Source organism: Labeo rohita, chromosome 21 (assembly GCF_022985175.1).
Source record: "Labeo rohita strain BAU-BD-2019 chromosome 21, IGBB_LRoh.1.0, whole genome shotgun sequence".
NCBI classification, from domain to species: Eukaryota; Metazoa; Chordata; class Actinopteri; order Cypriniformes; family Cyprinidae; genus Labeo; species Labeo rohita.
This window is the reverse complement of record NC_066889.1, coordinates 26873935-26901656: the sequence shown is the minus strand read 5'-3', so window position 1 is coordinate 26901656 and position 27722 is coordinate 26873935. Positions and strand designations below refer to the sequence as shown.

General features: G+C 28.3%; 2 protein-coding genes across 4 annotated transcripts in view; both read left to right on the top strand.

Moving 5' to 3' along the window:
- Positions 1-35: 35 nt before the first annotated feature.
- dck (deoxycytidine kinase) lies at positions 36-6736 on the top strand. The gene is made up of 7 exons (XM_051093505.1): positions 36-252; positions 747-862; positions 2865-3058; positions 3228-3375; positions 3461-3576; positions 5032-5131; positions 5527-6736. Exons 1-7 carry the CDS (start codon positions 162-164, stop codon positions 5551-5553), a joined length of 792 nt encoding a protein of 263 aa, XP_050949462.1. The 5' UTR covers positions 36-161; the 3' UTR covers positions 5554-6736.
- Positions 6737-7988: 1252 nt separating this feature from the next.
- The window catches only part of slc4a4b (solute carrier family 4 member 4b), a 63714-nt gene continuing 43980 nt past the window's right edge, over positions 7989-27722 (top strand). For all 3 annotated transcript variants that reach the window (XM_051093145.1, XM_051093144.1, XM_051093143.1), the window contains exons 1-2: positions 7989-8375; positions 24836-24906. In XM_051093145.1, coding sequence (XP_050949102.1) covers positions 8359-8375; positions 24836-24906 — 88 coding nt within the window. In that variant the 5' untranslated portion in view covers positions 7989-8358. The remainder of the gene's footprint in view (positions 8376-24835; positions 24907-27722) is intronic.

Genomic DNA, 27722 nt, shown 5'->3' with positions numbered 1-27722 from the left:
TGTATGTACCTTAAAGCACATGAGGTTTAAAAGCAGCTGTTTCCGGTGGGAGGAACTTCAAGTTTAAGCGCCAGAATTTTAATGTCCCGCCTGTTTCTCTAGTAACTGACTGTAACTGCACCGAGTTATTGTGCATTTCTCCAGTATTGCATGAAGATAAAATGTCTCCCACAGCCAAAAGAGCCTGTCCCAGTCCTCTGAACGACAGCCTGGAGAAAAGACTAAAGCGTATTTCCATTGAAGGCAACATTGGTGAGTCATTCATTGTATTTTGTCAGTACTGTAAGCATATTTCATCGCTGGATATAACCATAAAATGCTACAAACACAGTTTGTATAAGGTTAAAATGACCTTTAATAGTGTTTTCTGCTTTTACGACTAATGTTCTGACTTCTATGAAGAAAATAAATATTTATTGACGTATAACCTGTTTCAAATCTGTCTTGCCGTTGAACGAACATTTCCTGTTATGAAGGAAGATTTTTTGTAATTATTCGTTTTTGCAAATATTCGCTTTTTTGTGTATTTTTGGCTATTAAAAGCTTACATTGCTTTTAAAATTTAAAAATTGTGTCAGAATATAGCGGAAGCTAGGTTGTAGATATTCGCAAACCATCTCATATCCGGCTAAACCGCGTTTTCCTGAGAGGGTTTTCGACTGTTGTCGAAGAAATGTCTGTCGTTTATTCTTGTAATATTTATTAACGTTTAAATATGATTTTTATCTGACATTTTCCTATTGTAGCTGCGGGTAAATCCACTTTTGTTCGCCTGCTGGAGGAACATGATCGAGAATGGGAGGTAGTACCGGAACCCATCGCTAGATGGTGCAATGTACAAACTCACCACAACGAACATGAGGTACAGTCAAAAATAACTAGTATACACATATTATATACTGTAGTATAACAAATATAATACTTTAAGACTGCCCAAATTGTATTAAAAATGACTTCACGCACGAAATATGTATGCATGTCTTAAAGAACAAAATGCCAAACCAAGAAAGTTAACACAAACACACTTTTTAAACAATAATAATTGCATAACATAATATCCGTTACAAGTAATTCCCAGAATGGCTCCTTTCTGAGTGCAGATGGCACTTTTGTTATCTGCACTGACATTCAGACCCAAGTATCAATATTTTTGTGGTCACTGTACGTTACATGTTTACTGTATTGCTGTCAGAGTATCACAAGTAGGCCTGTAAACCAACGCTGCGATGGAAACAGCTCGAGCAAACACTGTCTTCCCCCTGGGAATTAACAGATGGTTTAGTCCTGAGCGGCTGAGCACATAACCAGAACAGAACTGCTGCTTCACACACTTACTACTGATAAATATAGTGTTAGATCAGTTAAACCTTAATTGGAGTTCATGCTTTCTGTGGGAGAGTCCTTGTGTCTCTTGTGTCAAGAAGCTGGTCTTTATATTTATGGCTTACAGTGGACATGAATGGCATTTGACCCACTGCTGAAGTGTCAATTGAACCAAATGTCACATTTGTAAATGTCACATTTTAATAGATCATTTATATCTATTAATTTGATGTCTATAAGAGTTCATCAGGCCTTGCATGGTGCAAACTATTGCATCAGTATTATTTTTAGTATTTTTTGAGATGCTATTTTTTAAATTCTTTATTTTGTATAGTTTCCATTTTCTTTTTTTCCCCCCTTCTTTTTTTTTTTTTTTTTTTTTTAAATATGTCTATATAGTTTTTAATATTTTTAATTGTGGTGCATCACATTAAACTAAATTAAAACAAGAAATGTTGCTTTGGCAAGTAGTGGAACTAAAATAAAAATTTATGTTTTTTATTTTAAGTAACAAATTTTTAATGGTTTTAGTTAACTGTAGTTACTGTCTATTGCACTTAAAATAGGTTTAAAATTGGGAAGTGTAATTTAACTGTACCATGTTGATCAATATATTGGATATTCAATCTTTAAAAACGCTACTAGTCTAATAATATATATAATATTTTATGGTTTATGTATAAAAATAATTAATAATTAGAATATAAAATAAACAAAATATACATGCATGGGTAAAATAAAATGAATATATCTAGAGAAATGTAGTACTTGGATATTTAATCGTAAAAAAAATAATCATTTAATAGTTCATTATAGTTGTAGCATTGCTGGAAAACAGTATATATATATATATATATAAAATATTTATAATATTAATATAAAATAAACAAAAGTTAAAGGAAAAAAGAGAAAAATGTAATAAATTGATCAATATTTGTATATCAGCTGTATCAAATGTAATAGTTCATTATATTTCATTATATTTTTTTAACAAAAAAAAATTATCTAGAAAACAGTACAAAAAAAAAAAAAATATATATATATATATAGTATTTATAATATTTATATAAAAATAAACAAAAATTTAAAGAGAATTACCTGATCAGTTCTTGTATATATTCTTCGTATCATCAATACTCGATATTTAATCGTTAAAATATTAATAATTTAATAATGACAGTAATGAATGTTTAAATTCATGTGTAACATAAGCCATTTCATTATATTATTTGTAATATTAATACAAAAATATACACATTTAAAGAAAAAAAAATTATCATTATTTATTTATATTTATCAGCTGTATCATTACTATTGGATGTTTAATTGTTAAAAATATTAATAATTTAATATTAACAATAATGAATGCCTAAATTTGCATTTAAGCAAGGTCATAATTTTTATAAAAAAAGAAATTAAAATCATTTCTAGAGAACATGGTACTGAATATCTTACCAATTTCGATCTAGAATTTGACACAAATATCAAATATTTGGTGCTTAACAAATGCTGACCAATTTAACGTTTATGTGTTTGTTCAGGAATTGACCACTTCTCAGAAGAGTGGAGGAAACGTGCTGCGGATGATGTACGAGAAGCCCGAGCGCTGGGCCTACACCTTCCAGAGCTACGCCTGCATGAGCCGCATCCGCTCGCAGATCAGATCCACCAACGGAAAACTGCGAGAGGCCGACAATCCGGTGCAGTTCTTCGAGCGATCCGTGTACAGCGACAGGTAGATTGCACCTGCTATTAACATGTTATCAAACATCTGAAATGCATCTCCTCGTTTCGTTGATGAAGGCTCTGTTATTGTTATGCAACCGTCATTATGTCACAAAGTCAAATAAATAGAAATATCAACTAATCGGCTTACTTTAATCACTTTGATTGTGGTGTTGCAGGTACATCTTTGCCTCTAACCTCTATGAGAGTGAGTGTGTGAATGAAACCGAGTGGGCGATCTATCAGGACTGGCACAGCTGGCTCCATAAGCAGTTTGGGAAGCACATTGAGCTGGACGGCATCATTTACCTGCGGGCAAAACCAGAAGTATGAATGCACACCCAGATGGGGCCTTTAAAGTGATTCTGCTGTGCTGTGAAAAAGAGTAAACAAGGCGGTTTTGTGTTTTTAGAGATGTTTGGAGCGATTGCATTTGAGAGGAAGAGATGAGGAACAGGGAATTCCACTGGAATATCTGGAGAAACTTCACTATAAACATGAGTGCTGGTTACAGCACAGGACTATGAGGTAAACACACACACACACACACACACACACACACACTACAAACACCAGCTATTATAATGTGTTCACTCATATAAGTACCAAAGTATCACTATATTTGACATCCTTTTTAAAAAGTTGTTTCTAAAAATTAATATAAATTTGTATAAATTATTATAATTTTATTTATTTTATTAATTTATTAATAAATAATATGATAAATATAATATGTAATATATACTTGCTTTTTTAAGGATTGAAAATGTCACAAGATGATACAAAAATAAATATATTTTGATTTTATTTACATTTAGATTTTTTTTTTTTAGAATTTTTAAGTTTAATTCTATATATTATATAAACTTTTTATTATATATTATATTTATATTGTATTTGATTACATTTTATTTTATTGAAAATTCAGTTTTTAATATATTAACTTTAAGACTGTAAAATGTAGCTGATGATACAAAGATGATACAAAAATACATTATATATTTTAATTTTATTATTAATTTATATTTAGATATTTTTATATGATCTTTTTAAAGGATGTTCAAAAATAATTATACAACTTTTTATTTTTTTATTTATTAATTTGCTTTTAGATATTAGATCATACAAAATAAATATTATTATTAGAAATTTCATTTTTTTAATTTATTTCTTAATTTACATTTCTTTTTTTATATATTTTAACTTTAGGGGTGCAAAATGTAGTCGATGATACATTGATACAAAAATACATTATTATATATTATTTTGATTTTATCTATTAATTTGTATTTAGATATTTAGATATTAATTTTAAGGATGTTTAAAAGTAATTATATATGTAACTTTTTAATTTTTATTTATTTATTTGCTTTTAGATATTAGATAATACAATTTTTATTATTATTGTTGTTTTTATTATTATTATTATTATTATCATTTTTTTTCTTAATTTACTTTTTTTTAATATATTGACTTTAAGGATGTAAAATGTAGCTGATACAAAAATACATTATATTATTTTGATTTTATTTATTAATTTATATTTCAATATTTTAATATTCATTTTTAAGGTTAATTAAGGTTTTAATGTTTAAACGTAATTATATGTAACTTTTTTTTTCAAAAATAAATTATTATTACATTTTTTTATTTTTTTTCTTAATTTACATTTCATTTTTTAATACAAAGATGATATGATGATACAAATAGAAATAGTTATTCAAAATAAATTCTTTAAAAAAAAAAAAAAAAATATATATATATATATATAATATTTCATTTTAATTTTATATAATTTTAATATATATATGTAAATGCATTTTCTATATTTTTTTTTATTTATATTTAGATATTTTACATGTATAGTAACTTTTTTAAGGATGTAAAATATAGTGAGTAAATTATTTTTAAACAAGGATTTAAATGAATTAATTTTTAAACATAAATAAATTGTAATCCCTCATTGTGCATGTGTGTGTGCAGTATGGAGTTTGAGTATCTGAATGAAGTGCCGGTTCTTACCCTGGATGTCAATGACGATTTTAAAGACAACAATATGAAGTGTGCTGATATGATCGAGAAGGTATGACATGTAGACAGAAAAAGTGAATAATCTGTCATTATTTACTCACTCTCTTTATGTTTAATGTTTCTTGGAATGACGTGAACTTGAGCAAATGAGTTTTCACTTTTGCATTAAGTTAATCTAGCATATCATGTAGACGTTTGTCAAATGTGGCGGAACTAAAGTTGCATCTTATGATGAGGGTGCAATACAGGGACCATTATTGTACTGTAGAAAATGCATGTTATACATGATTTATACACTAGAGACACTTTGTAGCACATTATTCCCACTGTGGAATACACACTTTCTTTGGATTCACACAAATGCATTACACAGTTCAGTACTAAATGTATGAAAGTGAAACAGTTGTAATTTAAAAGGTTATTTCCTTTTTTCTTCTGTCTTTCCAGGTGAAAGAATTTCTGAGCACCCTGTGATTACGATGAGAAAAGGTGCATGTTGGCCAAAAATGTAACATTGTGTGTGTGTTTGTTTATATACATTTTACTGAATGATGAAATTTAGTGTGTCAAACATTGGTGTACATTTAGCACTTAGTGTTTTTGTTATTTAATTTTGTTTACTTTTATACTTTATGAATTAAATAATAAAAAATGAATAATTAACTATTTCTCTTTAAAGAACAAATATGAAGAAGTCTCTTCTCAACAAGGCTCCATTTATTTGATCAAAAATACAGTAAAATCAGTAATATTGTAAAATATTATTGCAGTTTAAAATAACTGTTCTCTATTTGAATATATTTTCATATGTAATTTTTTTTATGATGCCAAGCTGAATTTTCAGCATCATTACTCCAGTCTTCAGTGTCACATGATCTTTCAGTAATCATTCTAATATTCTGATTTGCTGTTCAAGAAACATTATTATCAGTGTTAAAAATCAGTGTTGATTACTTGATTATAAATTTATTTTCAGGATTATTTGATGAGTAGAATGTTTAAAACAGCTAGTAGAAATCTTTTGTAACAATGTCTTTACTGTCACTTTTGATCAACTTAATGCATCCTTGCTGAATAAATATATTATTTCTTTTAAAAAAAAATCTCACCGACCCCAAACATTTAAAAGGTAATGTATACATATTCAACCACTCTCTGCTTTAATCAAAACATACTTTGTGTGACTTTAAAGGAATAGTTTACTTAAAATCAGCTGAATCATCGTTCACTCTCCCTCGTGTCATTTAACACCGGTATGCTGGAGCTGCATGAGGGAGAGTGAATGCTGAGAGTTTTTGGGAAAGCTGTTCCTGTAAATGAGCGCGTGATACAAATGTGATGTGCACAGGTGTGTGCTCATAGTCCTGAAACACCAGTTGGTGGCGTAGTTCTACAGCACTTTACGAACAGTACAACAAACTTATGCTATTCCATGAATTTGAAGTCATCATTTCCTATCATAAAGTAGAAAGAACTGAGGTTTTCACAATCATTACTCAGGATTTAAAGTACAGTGTTTTCATGAAATGTGAAACTTCAGCTGGATGACATTCCGGGAGTTTTTCTAAATGATTTGGAATATTCTACTAAATGTTGAATAAGTCTACAATACCAAATATTTGTATGTCTGCAAGTATCAGGTGCTCAAGAATCATGTTTATCTTTTAATGGTTTCATGGTTTTGTAAATGTAATCAAGTTATACGAGGAAAACTCATGAAATTTCTTATAGATCAAATTTGTTATATTAAATTATAACAATCATATAGTCTTAATATGAGTATTAATTTAATTTATATACTTAAGTCATATTACCGAGTATTAAAGATTAACTAAATATTTCCAACATTAAAACCCAGTTTGTTTATTAACAGTTATATTGTTATATGTATTATTTTGGCTATATATTAATTTACACTTTCTTTATAGCATATAGTGAATCTGAATTATATTTATTTATTTATTTACACACACACAGACATAATGAGTGTGTATGTATATATATATATATATATATATATATATCCATATATAATGTATAAAACTAATTATATATACTTTTATAAAACACTTCATTGTATTTAATTACTATATATTTTATGTATAAATTATATTACATTATATATATAATCTATATTTATGATATGTATATATAATGTTTATATATATATATAAAGCATATATCTGTATGTTTATATCTTATATATTTCTATTTAAATGTCATCTATAATAATTATAATATATATAAAATGTATATTATATATATATCTCTAATCTACAATAATTATATGTTAATATATATATATGTTGATATATTGATATATATCATGTAGAATATTAATTATATATAACTTTTATAAACGTACTTCACTGCATTGTATTACTACATATTTTATGTATACATTATATATATATAATTTATTATGTGTATATAATGTGTGTGTGTGTGTATATATATATATATATATAGCATATATCTGCATGTTTATATCGTAAAATGTTCATATTATGTTATCTATAATACTTACAATATATATAAAATGTATTATATATATATATATATATGATCATGGTAGGCAGCATCGCAAAAAATTATGAAACTTATCCTCATCGTATTTACTGTAAGATTATATCTATCTATCTATGTATATAGAGAGAGTGAGAGATCGCTAAAGTCATGTTACACAGCATAAAATGTAACTTTTATGACACTTTTATGCTTCACTTGAGCGTATTTCATTTAACGTATATGCTGTATATATCGCAGAAATGTTTTCTAACTGTGATTCAGTATTTTTCAGGTGTTTTCAGTGTTTCGGTGCAGATGCAGGTATTCGCTGTTGCATCTCACATGCTGACCTCTCGTGTCTCATCCTCCCACTGCTGCGTCACGCTGGAGGAGGGCGAGATCTTTAAATATGGAACAAGACTCAAGACGAGCGCTGCGAAGCGCGACGCGACGCGAGCAGGTTTACGCGCAACGTGGAGCGTTTACCGACGGTACTGAGAGAGTTCGTGAGCCTGTTGCGTTATGACTGCTGGAGTCACTGAATGTACTGTAGTTAGTAGAAGCAGCAGCGAATTATCTCTGGCACCAGACAAACAGAAGTGAGTCTCTGTATGTTTTCCTGCTTTTACGCATCCAGACACGCTGAACTTGAAGCGAATTCGCACTTGCGCGTATTTTGAAAGTCTTTCTCAAGCCCGGACGCACTTTAATTCAGACTAAGGAGAAGTACGAGCGGGTCCGGGAGAAGAGGACGCGCACGGCACGGTCAACATGAGCGACAAAAACAAGTGAGTACTTTTATTTGCATGTAATCTCCCCCAGTCGAGATCGCTTGAGAACAGCCCTCCCACCCTGGGTCTGTCCAGCTTCTTCACCAAAAAGTAAAGGTGTAACAGTATCCTTCAGGATAGAGCAACAGATCTGCTCCGAGTCTGTGCGGTTAGGGAGTTCGAGTTTCAGGACGGAGGTTATTATCTATTAAAGACATTAAACTGGGCATTTGCATATGCTGGACAGCTCACAGACATCCTAAAAGGATAGTGGTTTCTCAGTTTCTTGCACTCTAATAGGTTGTAACAAGAACCACAAATGAGAACTTAAAAATTAAGGTTCTTTATTAGCATCAGTGTTCCATGAAGAACATCCAAGAACTCTAGAAAAATATGGTTGTTTTTTTTTAGAACTTTTATTTGGGGGAGCCCAAAATATTTCTTCTGTGGTTCCATTTTGGAACTTTTATTTTTGAGAGTGTAACAGAACCATTTGAGGTTCTACAGAGAATTTAATTTTTTTTTTTGGAATCTTAATGAACTTGGCAGTTCCGAAACCAATATGTTGAACCAAAAGGAGGTTCTTGGCTCTCAGAAGAGCCAATTCAAGAACTCTAGATAATTAAGAAACACTTTGCCCAAGAACCTATTACAAAGACACATCACAAGCTTTTTGGCTCTCTAAGTTCTACAGAGAACTTTCTATTTTTCAGTTCTTTAGAAACCAGCTGTGAACTTGACGTTTCAGATCCCAGAAACCAATATGCCGAACCTTAAAGCGCCAAAAACTGTTATTGGTCTGAGGAACCAAAAGTGTTTAATTCAGTTAGGTTCCAAACTCATTGTTTATCTGCTAATTCTGTAGAAAAACATCTATGTACTGCCCATTTAGAGCTAAGAAATTAATATGTTGATCTGAAGAACCAATTAAAAAAATCTAGATAATTAAGAACCCAATTAATCATGAAGAGCATTTTGGCTGTCCAAAGAATAATACAGTGTAGGAAAGTAATTTGTGGTTGTACAGAGAACTTTTTATTCTTCAGTTTTTTAGAAACCGTCTGTGAACTTGGTGCTTCACATCCCGGAAACCAATATGCCGAACTTTAAAGAGCCTGTTCTTGATCAACAACAAGAACCAAAAGTGTTTAATTCCATCAGGTTCCAGACTCACTTTTTATTCGCTATTTCTTTAGAAAAATATCTATGTACTGCCAATTTGGAACTCAGAAGTCAATATGCTAATCTGAAGAACCAACAACGGCTCTCCAAAGACCCCGTTCAAGAAATCTAGATAATCAAGAACTATTTTGCCCAATAACTTTTCTTCTTCATTTGTTTAGAAACCATCTGTGAACTTGGTGCTTCAGATCCCAGAAACCAATATGCCAAACCTTAAAGAGCCTAAACCTATTCTTGATCAACAACAAGAACCAAACTCACTTTTTATTTACTGCTACTTTAGAAAAACATCTATTTATTGGCAATTCAGAGTTAGAGTTCAGAAATCAATATGCTGATCTGAAGAACCAACAACAGCTTTCCAAAGAACCAATTCAAGAATGCTTGATAATCAATAACCATGTTGCCCAAGAACACAAACCTACAATGAATCATCAAGAGCTTTTTGGCTCTCAGAGAACTTTTAATTCTTTAGTTCTTTAAACAAAATCTGTGAACTTGACCCTCCAGAACCCAGAAACCAATAGACTGAACCTTAGAGAGCCAAAAACTGTTCTTGATCAGCAACAAGAACCAATTCCATCAGGATCCAAACTTGCTTTTTTTTGCCACTTCTTTAGAAAAACATATTTGTATTGGCAATTTAGAGCTCAGAAATCAATATGCTGATCTGAAAAACCAACAACGGCTCTCCAAAGAACCAATTCAAGAAATCTAGATAATCAAGAACAAATTTGCCCAAGAAAAAGAACCTACAATGAAACATCAAGAGCTTTTTGGCTCTCAGAGAACTTTTTATCCTTCGTTTCTTTAGAAACCATTTGTGAACTTGGTGCTTCAGATCCCAAAAACCAATATGGCAAACCTTCAAGAGCCAAAAAAACCTGTTCTTGATCAACAAGAAGAACCAAAAGTGTTTAATTCCATCAGGTTGCCAGTTTAGAGCTCAGAAATCAATATGCTGACCTGAATAACCAACAGTGGTTTTCTAAAGAACCAATTTGCCCAAAAACAAGTGTAGGAGAGTCATTTGAGATTCCACAGAAAACTCTTCATTCTTCAGTTCTGTAGAAACCATTAGTGAACTTGGCGCTTCAGATCCCAAAAACCAATATCCCAAACATTAAAGAGCCAAAAACTGTTCTTGATCAACAAGAACCGAAAGTGTTTGTTTAGACTCCAAACTCACTTTTTATTTGCCACTTTTTTAGAAAGAACCAATTCAAGAAATCTAGATAATCAAGAACAAATTTGCCCAAGAAAAAGAACCTACAATGAATCATTAAGAGCTTTTTGGCTCTCTGAGAACTTTTTATCCTTCGTTTCTTTAGAAACCATTTGTGAACTTGGTGCTTCAGATCCCAAAAACCAATATGGCAAACCTTCAACAGCCAAAAAAAAGCCTGTTCTTGATCAACAAGGACCGAAAGTGTTTGTTTAGGCTCAAAACTCACCTTTTATTTGCTACTTCTATGTATTGGCAAGTTAGAGCTCGGAAATCAATATGCTGATCTGAAGAACCAACAAGAACTCAAGATAATAATGAGAAAACCAAAAGCTTTTTGGCTCTCAGAGAACCTTTTATTCTTCATTCCTTTAAAACATCTGTGAACTAAAACCCAGAGTCTGAACTTTAGAGAGCCAAAAACTGTTTTTGATCAACAACACAAATCAAAACTGTTTGTTTAATTCCATCAGAGAACCTGTTTGGGTTTTTAATTAACCATTTTTTTTTTCTAGAAAAACTCCTGGCTCCTATAAATAAAGACCCAAAAAGGGAGTTTTCACATTGATGAAGCATTTTGGGTTCCCCAAATTTTTGAACTCTTTTTGAACCAGTTCTCTTGGTACTGAGAACATTTTAATAATTTAAAGAACCTTTTGTGGAATTGAAAGATTCCATGGATGTTGAAAGTTCTAAATGGAACCAAAGATTCCAAAAAAGAACCCAAGAGTTGTTTTTATTTAAACTGAATGAAATATCTCCTGGGGTCTCCAGAGGCCATTAGTAGGGGTTTCCTCCACCGACACATGATGTATGATGTAGTTCCCTGTGTTTGTTCTAATGTTGCTATCAAGCCGTGCTGCTTTAAGTCGCCCTCTTTACAGGTTCCCTGAAGCCGTGGCTTGAGCGGTCAACGTAATCTTTTTCTAAGAAGCTCCTGTCAGAACCAATTAGCTCCTTAGCGTCCAGAAGCAATGCGTGCGTCGCTTAGCGCTCCAGAAACCGGTGGCTGGATATAATGCAGGGGATTCAATCTCTTTTTAGTTCAGTGCAGCTTGTGCAGTCATAAAAAAAAGAGGCAGCTGCCTGCAGGCATCAGATTTTTTGACCAATAGGGCTCTTCAGATGTGAGTGGATGGATCGGGTGGTGTCTGGTTCCATTCTCACAAAAATAGTAATACCGTGGTACTTTGATATATATCATAACAAAATACCATGTTCCTTTGGACCCCATGGTACTACCATGTTTTTGGACATTTCGACCAGGGATAAGTCCTAGGGATTTTAGATAATACCACATAATACCATTGTTGATATATACTATGGTATTGATATGGTACACAAACAATACCATGGTATTATCTAAAAATGCGGTATTATTGTGGTGCATGTCCAAAAAACAAAAATAATTAAAAAACAAACCCTGCTTTTTTGAAGAATGGTATAACATTTCTAAACATATTTTTTATTATATACAATTGTTATATTTATTTATATTTTAATTTAGCTTTCAGTTTTCATTTTAATTTTAGTAATTTTGTTATATGAACATTTTCATTTTATTCGTTTTTTATTTTTATTTCTGGTTTAATAATATTAGTACTTCAACTTTCAACTGTTATTATTATTATAATTATATAATTTAACTGCTTAAATATATTTATTTCAGTTGGTTGCCAAGGCGACATTTACAATTAAAATTTTTCTGTATTTTTTTTCATATAATATTTAAATTTATCTAATATTTATAAATATTTTTACTTTATTTTAATTACCAAAAAAAGGCAAATTAATTTGTTAGCAAAAATAACACTTAGTTCCCAAGGCAAATAAATTTAAATTTAACATTTTTATATATATATATATATATATATATATATAATTTAATTATTTATTTATTATTTTGTCTTTATATAATAATTAACAAACACTATTTTTACTATTTTAATTAATTTTAAGATTTTTAACTTTAAAATATATACATATTTATTTATTTTTTTATTTTTATATATTTATTTATTTTAAGCTAAGTTTTAACAGTAGCAACACTTAGTTCCCAAGGCAACATTTCCTATTTTTTTATTTAAACATTTGTATATTATTTATTTGCATTATTTATTTTTTTTAGTTTTAGTTAGCAATAACAACTTGGTTCCCAAGGCAACATTTAAAATGTAAAATGTTTTTGTTTTATACTTTTTTTTTTTTTTTTAAATGTTAACTTTTATAAAAAACCATTTATTTATTTATTTATTTATTTATTCATTCACTCACATTTCAGCAACACTTAGAACACTTAATATTTCTTTTCTTTTTGTTTTACTTTTGGCTGTATTGCAATTATCAAGCCTTTTTTACTTGTGTTAGTTTCAGTTAAAGATAACAGCACTGCTAAAAATCCATGATGACACGATGGTGCTTAAAATTTGTGCAATTTTGAATCTGTCTTTCACAATCCAAAGCGGTTAAATGATCCCACCACACCTAGAAGAACTAAAAAAGCAGGGGGTTCTCAAGAAAAATGCATAATTTTTCCTCATTCCTTTTCTGGACGCACACAGGCTTATCTGTCTGTGCGTACGAGAGCATTGCGTAAGCGATAGCTCTCACCTGTTGAGCTATGTGATTGCCCTTTCTTCTTCCATTGACTGGCTGTAGCGCACAGACAGCCCTTGGCTTCCTGCTGTGTAATGTCACCTGTGAAGGTATTGTGAAAGGAACCTTCATAGGAAGATAATTGGAAAATGCAGTGTCACAGTGGAATGTCCTCAGCAGACTCTGCCCTCAGATATGCTCTCCGTGACTCCTGATATCTCTCATCATCTCCTTGAGACTGAGGTCATCTGTGAATGACGGACAGGGGCGACCCTGAGCCTGCTGGGATACTATAGCGATACGCCGTGTTTTGAAGTAGAAGGATTTATGTATCAGACAGGATCTACTGTATGTGAACTTGACGTTCTAGCTGGTTTCTCACATCTGTGGTGATAAATTCATGATTTAAAGTCAACGTTAATTTAAAACAGACTCTCTTACTTATTTACTTACGTACTTATTGTGCGTGTTCATCAATTTAAGAATGTAACTTGGTTTAAAACGGTTTTATTTTTCAGATGATGTCATCGAGGCCAAGTAGGCGGGGCCAAATTATGTTAACCAATAGTAAAAAAGCTATTTAAACATGTCTTAGACTGATGTTGTAAGCAGTTCAGCCTTTATTCAGCCTAGCTGTCATTTTATTGTTATTTTAGTATTATTTATATACTATTATAGTTTTTTTTAACGGTTTTGATGAATGAATCATTCGCTTTTATTTGTATATTTAGTTTTTTTTTTTTTTTTTAGTTTGGTTATTTTGTTATGGGATTTGTAAATTTGTTTTCTATTTTTAAACATTTTTATTTACCTTAATTTAGTTTATCTTTCTTTTTTTTCAGTTTTTATTTACATTTTAGGGTAAGTTTTGGTTCTTTTGTTATGTGATTTATCTTTTTTTCTATTTTTGAAATATTTTTATTTAGTTAAATATTTTTGTTTTTATTTTATTAATTTACTTTTTACTTTTAAAACTTCAGCTTAAGCTTATTTATTTCAGATAGTTTCTAAGGTAATATATAAAGGGTAAGTTTTGGTTCTTTTGTTATGTGATTTGTCATTTTTTAAAAATATTTTTATTTAGTTAAATATTTAATTTAATTTTTTTTTTTTAATTTTATTTATACATATAATTGTAAATTATTACTTTTATATATATAATCTTTTTTAATCTTTTTTTTAAGTGTTTTGATTTAGTTATATGTTTTTATTTCATTTTATTTTATTTATTTATCTTAAATTATTTAATTATTGTTTAAATTAAATAATATATATTATTTATTTTATTTTTTTTCAGTTTTTATTTAAAATTTAATGTAAGTTTTGGTTCCTTATTATGTGATTTGTCTTTTTTAAATATATTTTTATTTAGTCAAATATATTTATTTAATTTCATTTTATTTATTTACCTTCTAATTTAAAAACTTTAGCTTAAGCTTATTTATTTCAGTTAGTTGCCAAGGTAATATATAGGGTACCTTTTGTTTTTTTCTATTTTTAAAAAAATATTTTTATTTAGTTAAATACTTTATTTTATTCATTTAAGTGATTAATATTGGTACTTAAACATGGTAATATTTGAATTTAATATTTAATATTTAAATGTTGCTTTAATGTTTTCATATATATTTTATTTCATCATTTTTATTTAATATTCGACTTTATTTTAATTTATTATTTAACTAAAAGACTTTTTCAGAGTTTTACATTTTAGTTACCAAGAAAAACACTGGTTAGCATCAGTTTTGTTAGTTATTTTATTAGTTTTATTATGTGTTACGGCAACAATAACACATAATAGATTGATTTGAATACACAGAGATGCTCTGAAGACTGAAAATGACTCTTTTTGACCATCCAATCAGTTCCTGATCAAATCATGCTCATTTTTCTTATTGAATATCCTGTTTCACTCACAAATATTGCATTATGGAAGTACAATGGGTTGTGATTCCCATTTCATGCTGACTTTAAATCAATGACTTGTCATTTTGTTGGACCCTTAATGTCTCAGCTTGATATCTGAGATTAGTTCTTGTCTTGAAACCAGCAGTGGGTTCTGAGGTTGTCACACAGTTGGGAGCTTGTCGGGGTCCAGCTGTCTCTAGCAGACATGTGTTTTGGTGTTTAAAAGTGTTTGACTGCTGTGTGTTTAGGCTCGGCTCTCAAATATTCACTGACGTGAGTCTATGAAGTCACTAGTGCTCAAGTGTGTGGAATCCATCCTGAGTTTTTCTGTGAGATGACTGAAGCATTGTAAAAGTATTTTACAGTTTCATGTTGTCTGTTAGATGAGGGATCGTTGCTCTTTTATGACCCTGGCACCTTCAAATGCTAGAAATTCTCAGCATAATTGCTTCATAGTCCTAAGTAAAGCTGTATAATCATTCATAACATGAACATACACTGTATTATGATAAACAAGTGTTGACCTAGTTTCTAAATTAACTACTGTATTGTGTGATAGAAAGAGATTTACGTCTGTTCAATGTTATTTTGAACTGTAGAAACTACCAAATGATGTATGAGATGATATAACAGCTTTTTTTTTTCAGACATTAACCACATTTAAAAGTATTTTTCATAATTTTAAAGAAATTTGGTTTTGTATGTATATGAAACATATAGAAAGTTATTTAAAATTATGTTAAAAGGATAATTTAAAATTGTTTAAAATAAAATATATGATTTTTTATTTAAAAGAAATGTGCAAATGAACTATACAGACATTTCTTTAAAAATGTACATTTTATTTTTTATTTTATTTATTTAAATGTATTCTAATTTATTTTTTTATTATTTTTTATTTCTTTAAAATTATAAAAAATAATTTAAAGTCGTTTCAAAGAAATGTGTATATACAACACAAATTCTTTAAAATTATTTTAAAATGGAGAAAAAAATCTCAGTTTTATTTCTAAAAAGTTTAAAGATGAAATGTGTGTATGTCATATCTATGAGAAATGCATAGAAATTTCTTAAAAATAATAAAAAATAAGTGTATTTCTAAATGTCATTTTAAAAAATGCACAAGACATATTTAGACATTTCTTTGAAATAATAAAAATAAAAATTTCTAAATGTAATTTTAAAGATACATGTGTGTAAATACAACATATAGCAATGTCTTTATGATAAAAACAAAGCTAAATGTTATTTCTAAATTCTAAATTTCATTTTAAAGCAATATATGTATGAGACATGTTTAGAAATTTCTTTCAAATAATAAAAAAAAAATCTAAATTTTATTTCCAAGTGTCATTTTAAAGGTACATGTGTGTGTATGTACAACATATAGAAATATAGAAATATATAAATATTATAATTATTTCTAATTGTCATTTTAAAGAAATATATGTACGTTTAGAGACGTTTAGATTTCTTTAAAATTCTTGTCAGTTTTGATCAAATTAATGCATCCTTGCTGAATAAAAGTATTTGTTTCTTAAAAAAAAAAAAAATCAAAACAAATGAATATTTGAAATAAAAAAAAATTGTGACATTTTAAATCCTGAATAAAAGTATTAGTTTCTATATACAAAAAAAAAAAAAAAAAAAAAAACAATGCTGAATAAAATTACTAGTTTATTTCAATAAATAAATTACATGTTTATAAATTTCTTACAAATTATATTTAAAGAAAAAAAAGTAAATTGTATTTCTAAAAGGAAATTTCACTATTTTTTTTTTTTTTTTTTTTTTTATATATGCAAGACAGACCCTCTCACAGGATCTTCATGTCGTTAGGCCGGGTGTTAGATAGACAGCTTTTATAGTTTCTTACAATAGAACACTGTTAATTTGTTTATTTAAGCAACCTTGTAATCGTTTGTTTAAGATTGGACTACAGTGTTGTGTAAGTTGTTAAAGAAAGGCGATTTATTCCCTGCATTCTGATCCCGTCCGTCAGCGCACATCAATGGTAAAGCGGAAGATGTAGACACAAACGAGGAACAGAAAGCGAGAGAGAGAGAAAAACACACTAGGAAGGGAACATAATTTGAGGTAGAGACAGCAGAGAGAAAAAGTCCTGTAGGAAACAAAGGAAGCCTTGTACAAGATTAAAAGAATGGCTATAGGACTGACAGGAAGCGCACAGGCGAGATGAGGAAGATAGACGTGGAATGAGGAAAATAGGTGTCGATGACAGGAGAAATGGACTCATGATTTCACTCATGATTTCACTGCCAGTCATAAAAATGGAATTTACTGAATAACACAGAATGTCTCGGAATTTGTCAAAGTTTGAATGAATTAATCGAAAGTAGGTCATTACACTTAAATCAAACTGTGGACTAGTATCTGTAAATATTACGCCGCAAAAATACAATTTAAATGTGAATCCTGCATGTTTTGCCTGTCTCCGGTTTTGTTTACTACGGAAGCGCACGTGGCGCTCATGGTGGTTTCAGCATTTGACCGTTACATTTTAGGAAAACTAGCGTTATATCGTATACACACACAGAAATGTAAAGGTAGACACAGCAACCTGTCAAAATAAAAGACGGTTTATGTCATATCATATACACAAACAGAAATGTAAAGGTAGACACGGCAACCTGTCAAAATAAAAGTCCGGTTTAACTTGAACACATTGTGCTAGAAAAATATATTACTACTATTACTACTACTACTACTACTACTACTATTAAAATGAAACAAACATTATTTTTTAGGGTATAATCACACAACATTGCTTCCATGTTTTAATTTTAATAGTAAATTCCCCTTTGTTTGGCAAAAAAAGTTTGCTTAATTTTCAATAATAAATAAATAATATAAAAAGATAAATAAACTTGATGTTTTATGCCTTCATTTGATAACCAGAATATTTTAAAAACACAACACAGAATTTCTGAGGGTAAAAAACCTTTCATAGGGCTATTTTAAGAATAAATTTGAATAAATTAAGTATGCATTTAAATAATTAGACATGCTGAAACAGAATTTGATAACAATAAAACATGGTGAGAGAAAAATAAAACATTTCATAGGATCCTAAACATGTCATTTTTTTAAAATCTTTATTAAATTGATGTGAAATTGTACAAGTTTAATTTATGATTTTAATTAATTAGACATGCTCTTTGATTAATGCAATTTAATTTACCATTAAAAACGGAATCCAGAAAAATTAAAAAAAAAAAAAAAAAAAAAAAAACGGATTTCATAGGGCCCTAATGGTTATTTCAAGAACTGTGGTGTGAAAAACACCATTTATTTGATCAAAAATTCAGTACAATTCTGAAATATTATTGCAATTTAAAAAACTTTTTTCTATGTGAATATGTTGGAAAGTGTAATTTATTCCTGTGGTGCAAAGTTGAATTTTCAGCATCATTGCTAGTCTTTAGTGTCACGTGATCTTTCATAAATCATTCTAATATGCTGATTTGCTGCTCAAGAAAACATTTCTGTTTATTATCAATGTTTAAAACAGTTGTGCTGTCACTTTTGATCACTTTTAAACAACCTTGATGAATAAAAGTATTTTTTTATATTTAAAACCCCAACTTTTGAATGTTAGTGTATGACTATTCTCCAATTGAGCCAGAACAAACACAACAATCAGTCTCATCAATAGCTCTTTTGTTTAATATAGGGTGATATAATTGATTGTATTGATCAGGTCTGGCCGCTGAGAGAGTCGCAGGTGTGTTTTGGACTTTTTCTCCTCGTCTGTCTTTTATGACGTCTCTGTTCTTGCTCCGCTGTTCGTCCTGTCAGATGGAATGATTAACTGGCTCTAGCTGCTTGGGATTGAAAGAAATCTACACCATTGGTTCTGAATGTTACACCATCTGCTCCTCCAAATGCCTCCAACAGACGTTGCACTGAACTCTAGCTTAACACAGCGGCTAAGCTAAACTAAACTAACTGCTAAGATGTTGTACAGCCAATCAATGGCTGCTGTGCACATTCAGTGTATACTTGTTTTCTGCTGTTCAACCAAAAATGAAATATTTGAAAGAAAATCATGTATTACGCTACTGTTCAAAATTTGAGGTCAGTACGTTTTTTTTAATGTTTTCGAAAAGTCTCTTCTGCTCACCAAGGCTGCATTTATTTGATCAAATTTTTTTTACAAAAATTGAAATATTATTACAATTTAAAATAAATGTTTTCTATTCAAAAATGTTTTAAAATGTAATTTATTTTTATGATCCAAAGCTGAATTTTCAGCATCATTACTCCAGGATCCTTCAGAAATCATCCTAATATTCTAATATTTAGCGCATAATAAATCATAAATGTCTTTACTGTCAGTTTTGATCAAATTAATGTATCCTTGCTGAATAAAAGTATTCGTTTTTCTTTAAAATAAATAAATAACATTTTAAATGCTAAATTAAAAGAATGCAAACAAATATTTGAAATTTTAAATGCTGAATAAAAATATTATTTCTTTAAAAACAATAAAAACAACATTATTTGACATTTTTCATGCTGAAAAAAAGTCTGATTTTTTTTTTTTAAATTCTAACAAATAATTGAAATTTTAAATGCTGAGTAAAGGTTTTTGATTCTTTCCAAAAAAAAAAAACATTTTAAATGCTAAATTAAATTATTAGTTTTTTTTTTTAAAAAAAAAAAGTAAAAATCAAACAATTATTTCAAATTTGAAATGCTTAATAAAATATTAAATTCTTTTTAAGAAAAATCAAATATTTGAAATTTAAATGCTTAAAGTATTAGTTTCTTTAAAAAAAAATCAAACGATTATTTGAAATTTTAGATGCTGAATAAAAGTATTAGTTCAAAAAAAAAAAATTCTAACAAATAAATGAAATTTTAAGTGCTGAATCAAAGTATTAGTTTCTTTCCAGAAAAAAAAAACACAAAATTATTTGATTTTTTTTGTATTAGTATTAGTATTAGTTTTTTTCAAAAAAATTAAAAATAAAAGAAATAATAAAAACAAAATTATTTGAAATTTCAAATGCTGAATAAAAGTATTACTTTCTTAAAAAAAAATGTAATGATATTTTAAATGCTGAATAAAAGTATTATTTTCTTTAAAAAAAAAAAAAAAAAAAAATATATAATATATATATATATATATATATATATATATATATAAAAAAAAAAAAAAAAACCAATTTTTTAAATATATTTTAAATGCTGAATAAAAATATTTGTTTCTTTCAAAACAAACAAACAAATAAATAATTAAACATTTCAAATATTCTTCCCATTCAGTGACCTGCGACTAATCAGTCTAATAAAATCAGTCTAATATATGAATCAGTTCAACTGATTCAGTTAAAAGAACCAACTCAGCAGAACGATTCATTTGAGTTTGGCTCACAGGGTGAAATTCAATATATTTTTCTCTCTGTGTAATGATTTGGTCTTATGCTGAAAGCTAAAAGTTAAATATGAATGTCAATAAGATTCCTGAACTAGCTGTGTATCTAGCAAACAATCCTGTTACGTTTACAATCGCTTGTTTGCTCAGATCATAAAGTTAATTGTAAACACCAAAAAAATGGCAAATAAACCAGATTAAACTGAAACAAATCGCCGTTCCCACAGAAGCCGTAACATTTGAAGAATTAGAGCATATGAGACGGATTTAAAGATCAGTAGGTCTTATTAAAAGCTCTGCTGAAATCCCACTTACACAATGATGTGGTTATGCTGCTGTTTTTCACAACCTGAGCCAATTTTCCTGTTTGTTTTTATTTAGTGTAGTATGTATTATCTAAACTAATACTAAACGTAATAGTCATGCCACTATCGAGTTGAGCTCAAGAACTAGGGTTCACTGACCGCTCCAAACACCTAATAAACCACTTCCCCACTTCAGGTGTCATATTGCACGTAACCTTTGACCCCAGGAAGCGTTTGTGGAAGTCTGCAGCTGTCAGACCGATACCTCGTTTCCTCTCTGATTGATCACGCCTGTGAAAGCGCTGCTGATTCTGTGTCATGTATGTTATTGGCAGGAGAAACCGCTCATTATCAGTACAAATGCCAGTTTGGTTCCCGTCTTGTGTCATTTGTACCACCTCTGAATGGGTAAACACGGCGCAAGGGCTGCTGGGAGCTCGTGCGTCAGTCACTCACACACCTTTATTGCTTGTATTTGCTTTAGCTTCATGACATTCCTCTGCCCGGGTCTCGTGATTTTCCGTATCATAAAAACGTAATAAACAAATCTCTCAGTGTGCGTGTGTGTGTGAGAGACTCTCAATAGGTTTGTAGTTGTAATGTCATATTTCTCTCCAAAATATTTTTATTTTTATTATTAATTTATAATTTTATTTTAAAACCAGTTAAACAATAATTTATTCCAAAGTTCAGATTATTAACACACGTTTATATGTTTTATTTTCATTACTGTGAATGTGATTCTTATTATGTAAAAAATATAGTATGTAAAAAATAACAGATTTTAATATTTGCCAGCATAAAAGCAATACAATAAATACCAAAAGATTATTGATTATTGATTGATTAATAATTTATTGGTTAATTATTGATTGATTATAATATAATGATTATTATACTATAATATTATTAATAATGAATCCATTATGTTATGTTATGTTATGTTATGTTATATTATATTGTATTATATTATATATTAGTAGTAGTAGTAATAAAATTATGTAAAATATAATTTTATTTAATAAAGTAGAAAATATAATAATTCTATGGAAAAAAATATAAATGCCAAAATATTATTTGTATGATTATTTATTAATTATAATGTAATATAATAATATAAATAATATCATTAATAATAATCCATAATATAATATTATATTATATTTAATTAATAGTATTTATATTATATATTAGTAATATAGTAAATAATAATAAATATCAATAAATAGATATATAAATAATAAATATAATATAATAATATAAATAATATTATTAATAATAATTAATTATATATATTTATATTTCATTAATAGTATATATATATATATATATATATATTATTACTAATGTATTAAATAATAATAAATACCAAAATAATAACAATAAATAGATTAATAAAATAAATTATTATATTATATTATTATATTATTGGTATATAATAATAGAATTGTATTATTAGTAATAAAATTCTATAAAATATAATATACTTTTATTGTTAGTGTATATATATATATATATATATATATATATCATAAATGAAATGCAATAGAATAAATATTACTTACATTTATTTATTTAATTATTTAAAAATAAAATTATTTTTTTTCTTCTTTATTGCATTACAGTAATGAGGGAAAATGTATTTGACTATTATATCACAATGCAAAAAAAAAATTCTTCAAGCACAATATACATACTCTTTTTAATTTTAGGGTGAAATATGAATGTGAACTCTTGTGAAGATTCATTCAACTTGTAATGTTCCATCACTTGTCGAACATCTGTTAAATTCATCTCGGCCTCTATTTCCCGTTTGTGCTCCACTAGGGCTGAATGAACTTTATTTAGTTCGAAATCAGATGCAGAGAGTTGATGCGCTGCCAGAAATCCGATTGTCAAATGCTGATCCAACATTTATGTGCATATGGCAGTCCGGCTTCCTCGAGGTGTGTGAGCGGTTATTATAAACCTACAGATTATAATGCATTCAGCCCATGTTTGACACATATATTTATCACTAGAAGGTAATATAACAAATCCAACCAGCTTACATGACCGCTTGGCCTTTGCTGGTCATTCTAACAGAGGAAATGAACTGGGATAAATGAGATTTCTGCATAAGCAAGGGTGGATACTGCAAGCTTCAGAGAAATGGTTGTCTAACATGAATGAAGAGATACATGCACTGAGACCACAGACCAGATAAAAAAAAGTCAGAGAGAAGTTAAAATAAAAGAGTAGGAAGTAACAGTATTTATACAGTATGTTGTCTTGCTAGTTATTGTGTAAAGTAAAAATCTTGTCCTGCCTGATATACACTACCATTCGAAGGTTTGGGCTCAATACTTGTTTTTAAAATTACTTATGTTTTATTTAATTTTTAATGTTTTTTTTTTTAAACTAGAGAATAAATATGACCAAAAAATATTATATTATATTATATTATATTATATTATATTATTTATGTGTACATATTTAGTTTTATAATTTTAATTATTAGTATTTTTATATAAAACAATACAATACATATTTCCAAAATATTTTTATTATTACTATTGTAATAATAATGTATATAACATTATATTGTATTGTATTATTTATGATTTATATATTTATTTTTAGCATTTTCATTAAATTATTAGTATTTTTTATATAAAACAAAACATTACTATTAATAATAATAATAATAATGCATATTATATTATAATACATTGTTATATTATTTATGTTTATATGTTTATACATTTTGTGTGTACTTTAATCATTTTCATTAAATTATTAGTATTTTTATATAAAACAATACAATAAATATTTCCAAAATATTGTTTATTATTATTGTTATTATTAATAATCATAATAATCATAATAATAATAATAATGCATATTATATTATATTTATTATATATTATATTATATTATATTAGATGTGTATTATATTTTAGCATGTTTGTTATAATATTTATATTATAATTATTTATTACTATATATATATATATATATTTATAATTTTCATTTAATTATTTGTATTTTTTATATAAAATAGTGCAATAAGTATTTCAAAAAAATATATTTTTATTATTACTATTAATAATAATGCATATTATATGATAATATATTATTAATATAATAATAATAATAATAATAATAATAATAAAATATGTTTATATATGCATACTTTTACAGTTTTCCTTTAAAAATGTACCTGTGCAATCAAGACTGGAGTAATGATGCTAAAAATTCAGCTTTGCATCACAGGAATAAATTATATTTTAATATATATCAGAATACAAAACTGTTATTTTAAATTGTAAAAATATTTCACAATTGACCTGTTTTTTATGTATTTTTGATCAAACAAATGCAGCCTAGGTGAGCTTATTTTCAAAAACAAACAAACAAACTAAAATACAATAACTTTTTACACTTTTGATCCAGTTTGATCAACCACAACCAATATGTATTGTTATATTATTTTTTACGACTCGCTTTAAGTGAAAAAACATGTTATTTAATATGAATGCTGATTTATATGTCGTTTTTATCACATATAAAAAAACTTTCCAGCACCACCGAGTCATCCAGTGCATCCAGTCTTCAGTGTAAGACGTGTGACGACTTGAATCGAAACCAGTCTGGTTCAGGTTTACAGGCCTGACAAACAAGTAAAGGTAAAAGAGAAGGTTAAACTCAAGTGACTGATCTGCTTCAGAAGAAAGACCGTTCTGAGAAGCGAGCACGTGCGAGGCGAGATTAAACATGTTTGCACTTTCTAGACAAAGTCTGGTTAACTCTGGTTTTGTATTTTGATTTTACCACAAAAATACTTTGTGTCTGACTTCCCCTTTCTCTCTGTGTTTTTCAGAATGGAGGATGAGGCCGTAGTGGACAGGGGAGCGTCCTACATCAAAAACGTGTGTGATGAAGAGGTCGAGGGTACGAAACACACACACACGTACACACTCTTAAATATATAGCAGGATATTTGATCTCCAGTGTCACAGTGACGACTGTGGATCTCTGAGAGTCTTAGTTACTGTGGATTGAGTTTCACACTCACTTTCACTCACTCCTGTCTCACTTTCTCTTCTCTGAGCCAGCTGTTTTGTTTTGGGGTTTTTTTAAATTCTTGTATTGGTAGTAATTTGTGCTTAAGGGCAGGAGAGGATTATGAGTGCTGCAGATGTAACAAACCAAAGCTCTACACGTGAAGATGTTTACGGTCCTAATCCACACACACACACACACACACACACACTGAATCTGTTTCTACATTCAGGACTCCTGAATCAGGAGGAATTGGCTAAACATGCACCACTTTAACAAACTGTATTTTAATGCAAAACCCTTCATCTTATTCATGTACTGCCTGAAAACCAAGGGAAATGTGCACTGGTGTAGCACTGCATTGTGTGCATATTTAATGGCGTTTATGATTAAAATATAAAATGATGATAATAATAACAAAACAAATAAATTAGTTGAGCTTTTTAAGATTGGTAGTCTAAATGTTTTTTTTTCTACTGCAAGGAGTATGAAGAAATATAAATAGAAAAAAAGTATAAAAATATGCATAAATAATGTGTATATAATACACACCGGATAATTTATATAATATTTAATGAAATATTCCTGTTGACAAAACCTAATATGTGTGTTTTTATTTTAAATAAATTAAATTCATACCAGTGTAACAGTAGCGATAATAGTGTGTTGGTAGACTTAAATATTCTAGAATTTGTAAATATAAAATTATATGAAATACATAAATCTAAACGTAAAAAAATACGATTTTTTTCACTATATATATATATATATATATATATATATATAAATAAAAATGAAATAAATAAATAAAATTATTGTTGAATTGAATTGAATTTAATTTAAATGCATTACATTTTATATATAATAAAATAATAAAATAGTTTTATTTTATTTTATTATTTTAAACCAAGAGATAAATGGTATGAATCTAATTCATTTAAAATAAAATAAATTAAAATAAAATAAAAAATAATTTTTCATTTATTATTTATTTAAATAAATGTATTTTCATTTTATATTTAAAATTTAATGCATTTATATACACACACACACACACACACATATATATATATATATATATTAACAATGAAATAAATAAATAAAATTATTGTTGAATTAAATTTTTTAAATGCATTAAATTGTATATATAATAAATACATTTATTTAAATAAATAATACATTTTAAAAAATGTATTTTATTTTAAATAAATTAACCAAGAGGTCATAAATGGTATAAATTTTCTTTATTTAAAAGAAAATTAAAAAATATATAAAATACATGTATTTAAATAAGTAATATTAATGAAATAATACATGAAAAATAATTTTATTTTATCTTAAATAAATTATAAATTAAACTCACTATTTATGAACTCTTGGTTCAGTGAAAAAACTTTGACCAAGAAAATTTCATAGAATATTTAAAATTATAAACAATATTTATTTATTTTATTTTATTTTATTTTATTGATCCTGTTTATGTTTTTAGTTTTTTACCCCAGAAACTTTGAGCAAGATATTTTAAGAAGTACATGAAATATTTTATTAATATTTTATATATTAAATATTTGGAAAATCACACTCTGTAGGATCAATTTAGCAATTTTTTATTGTAGGATTGAATTAAATTATAGTCATGCCTCTTTCCATGCAAATGAAGCTCATTGCAGCAATGCTAACATTTTATGTAATACTAATAATTAATTAAATAATTTTAATGTATTTATTGAATACAGTGCTGACATTGTGGGCCATATTCAAATTTCCAGCCCCAATTTTGTGCCGTGTTTGCAGCACAAATAATTCCTAAAATAAACCATGCGCTAAAACAACACAGGCAGTGTGTGCAAATAAATGACTGGACACAGTTGACTGAGTGAATTCCCCGCTCAGATGTCGAATGTATAAACTACTGCACCTTCAGACGTCTAAAAATATCTACACATCAAAAGCAGAACAAACACATTCGCAAACATGAGCAGTTCGCACTTATGCTCGTTCTTTATTTGCTTCTCTCCCTCTCTCTCGTCCCCACTGAACTTTGGACCTTTACATGATGGACACACACACACACACACACACACATCAGATAAGGTTTAGACATATTTGTTTAAAGTTAAACTTGAGATGAATGAAGTGAAAGCTGACTGAAGCATGATTGACAGATGACCGGATTGATGGGCGGCTTTATTAGGCCTTATATTGTTGTGTGATAGTGTCTTTATCTAAGTGTGTGTTCTCTCTGTTTTTACATCCACTTCCTGGAGATGTTTTGCCATTTCCTGCCCGATCAGTTGTACAGGAAGTTGTTAGCATTTATCTATAATCTAACACGTGTGAGATACGGGGCAGACTTTCCTTCTGAAAAAACACAAACACATGCAAAAACAGAAACCCAGTGACTCTTATAAGTGTTCCTGGTCGTATTGTGAATGATTCATAAGTGCAAGTTCTTTCAAAGAATTAAAATGGGTGGAAAATTTAACTGTGGCACAACTTTCTTTCACATTTAATGGCATGGCTATACTATGTCACTCATGTAAACACATTAGAAAGTATTATTTATGTAATATTGTAATTATTACGAACTGGCTCTTATTTGTTTTTCAGTTTTTTATTTTAATTTTAGCTTAAGCTTGAGTAATTTTATGTGCTTTTGTCTATTTTATTTTATTTTATTTTATTTTATTATTTTATTTTATTTC

Excerpts from the sequence above, each read along its gene's own strand:
- dck (XM_051093505.1), top strand. The coding sequence starts at position 162 with ATGTCTCCCACAGCCAAAAGAGCCTGTCCCAGTCCTCTGAACGACAGC. Across the intron at positions 863-2,864 it reads CTCACCACAACGAACATGAG|GAATTGACCACTTCTCAGAA; the intron begins GTACAGTCAAAA and ends GTGTTTGTTCAG. Across the intron at positions 5,132-5,526 it reads GTGCTGATATGATCGAGAAG|GTGAAAGAATTTCTGAGCAC; the intron begins GTATGACATGTA and ends CTGTCTTTCCAG.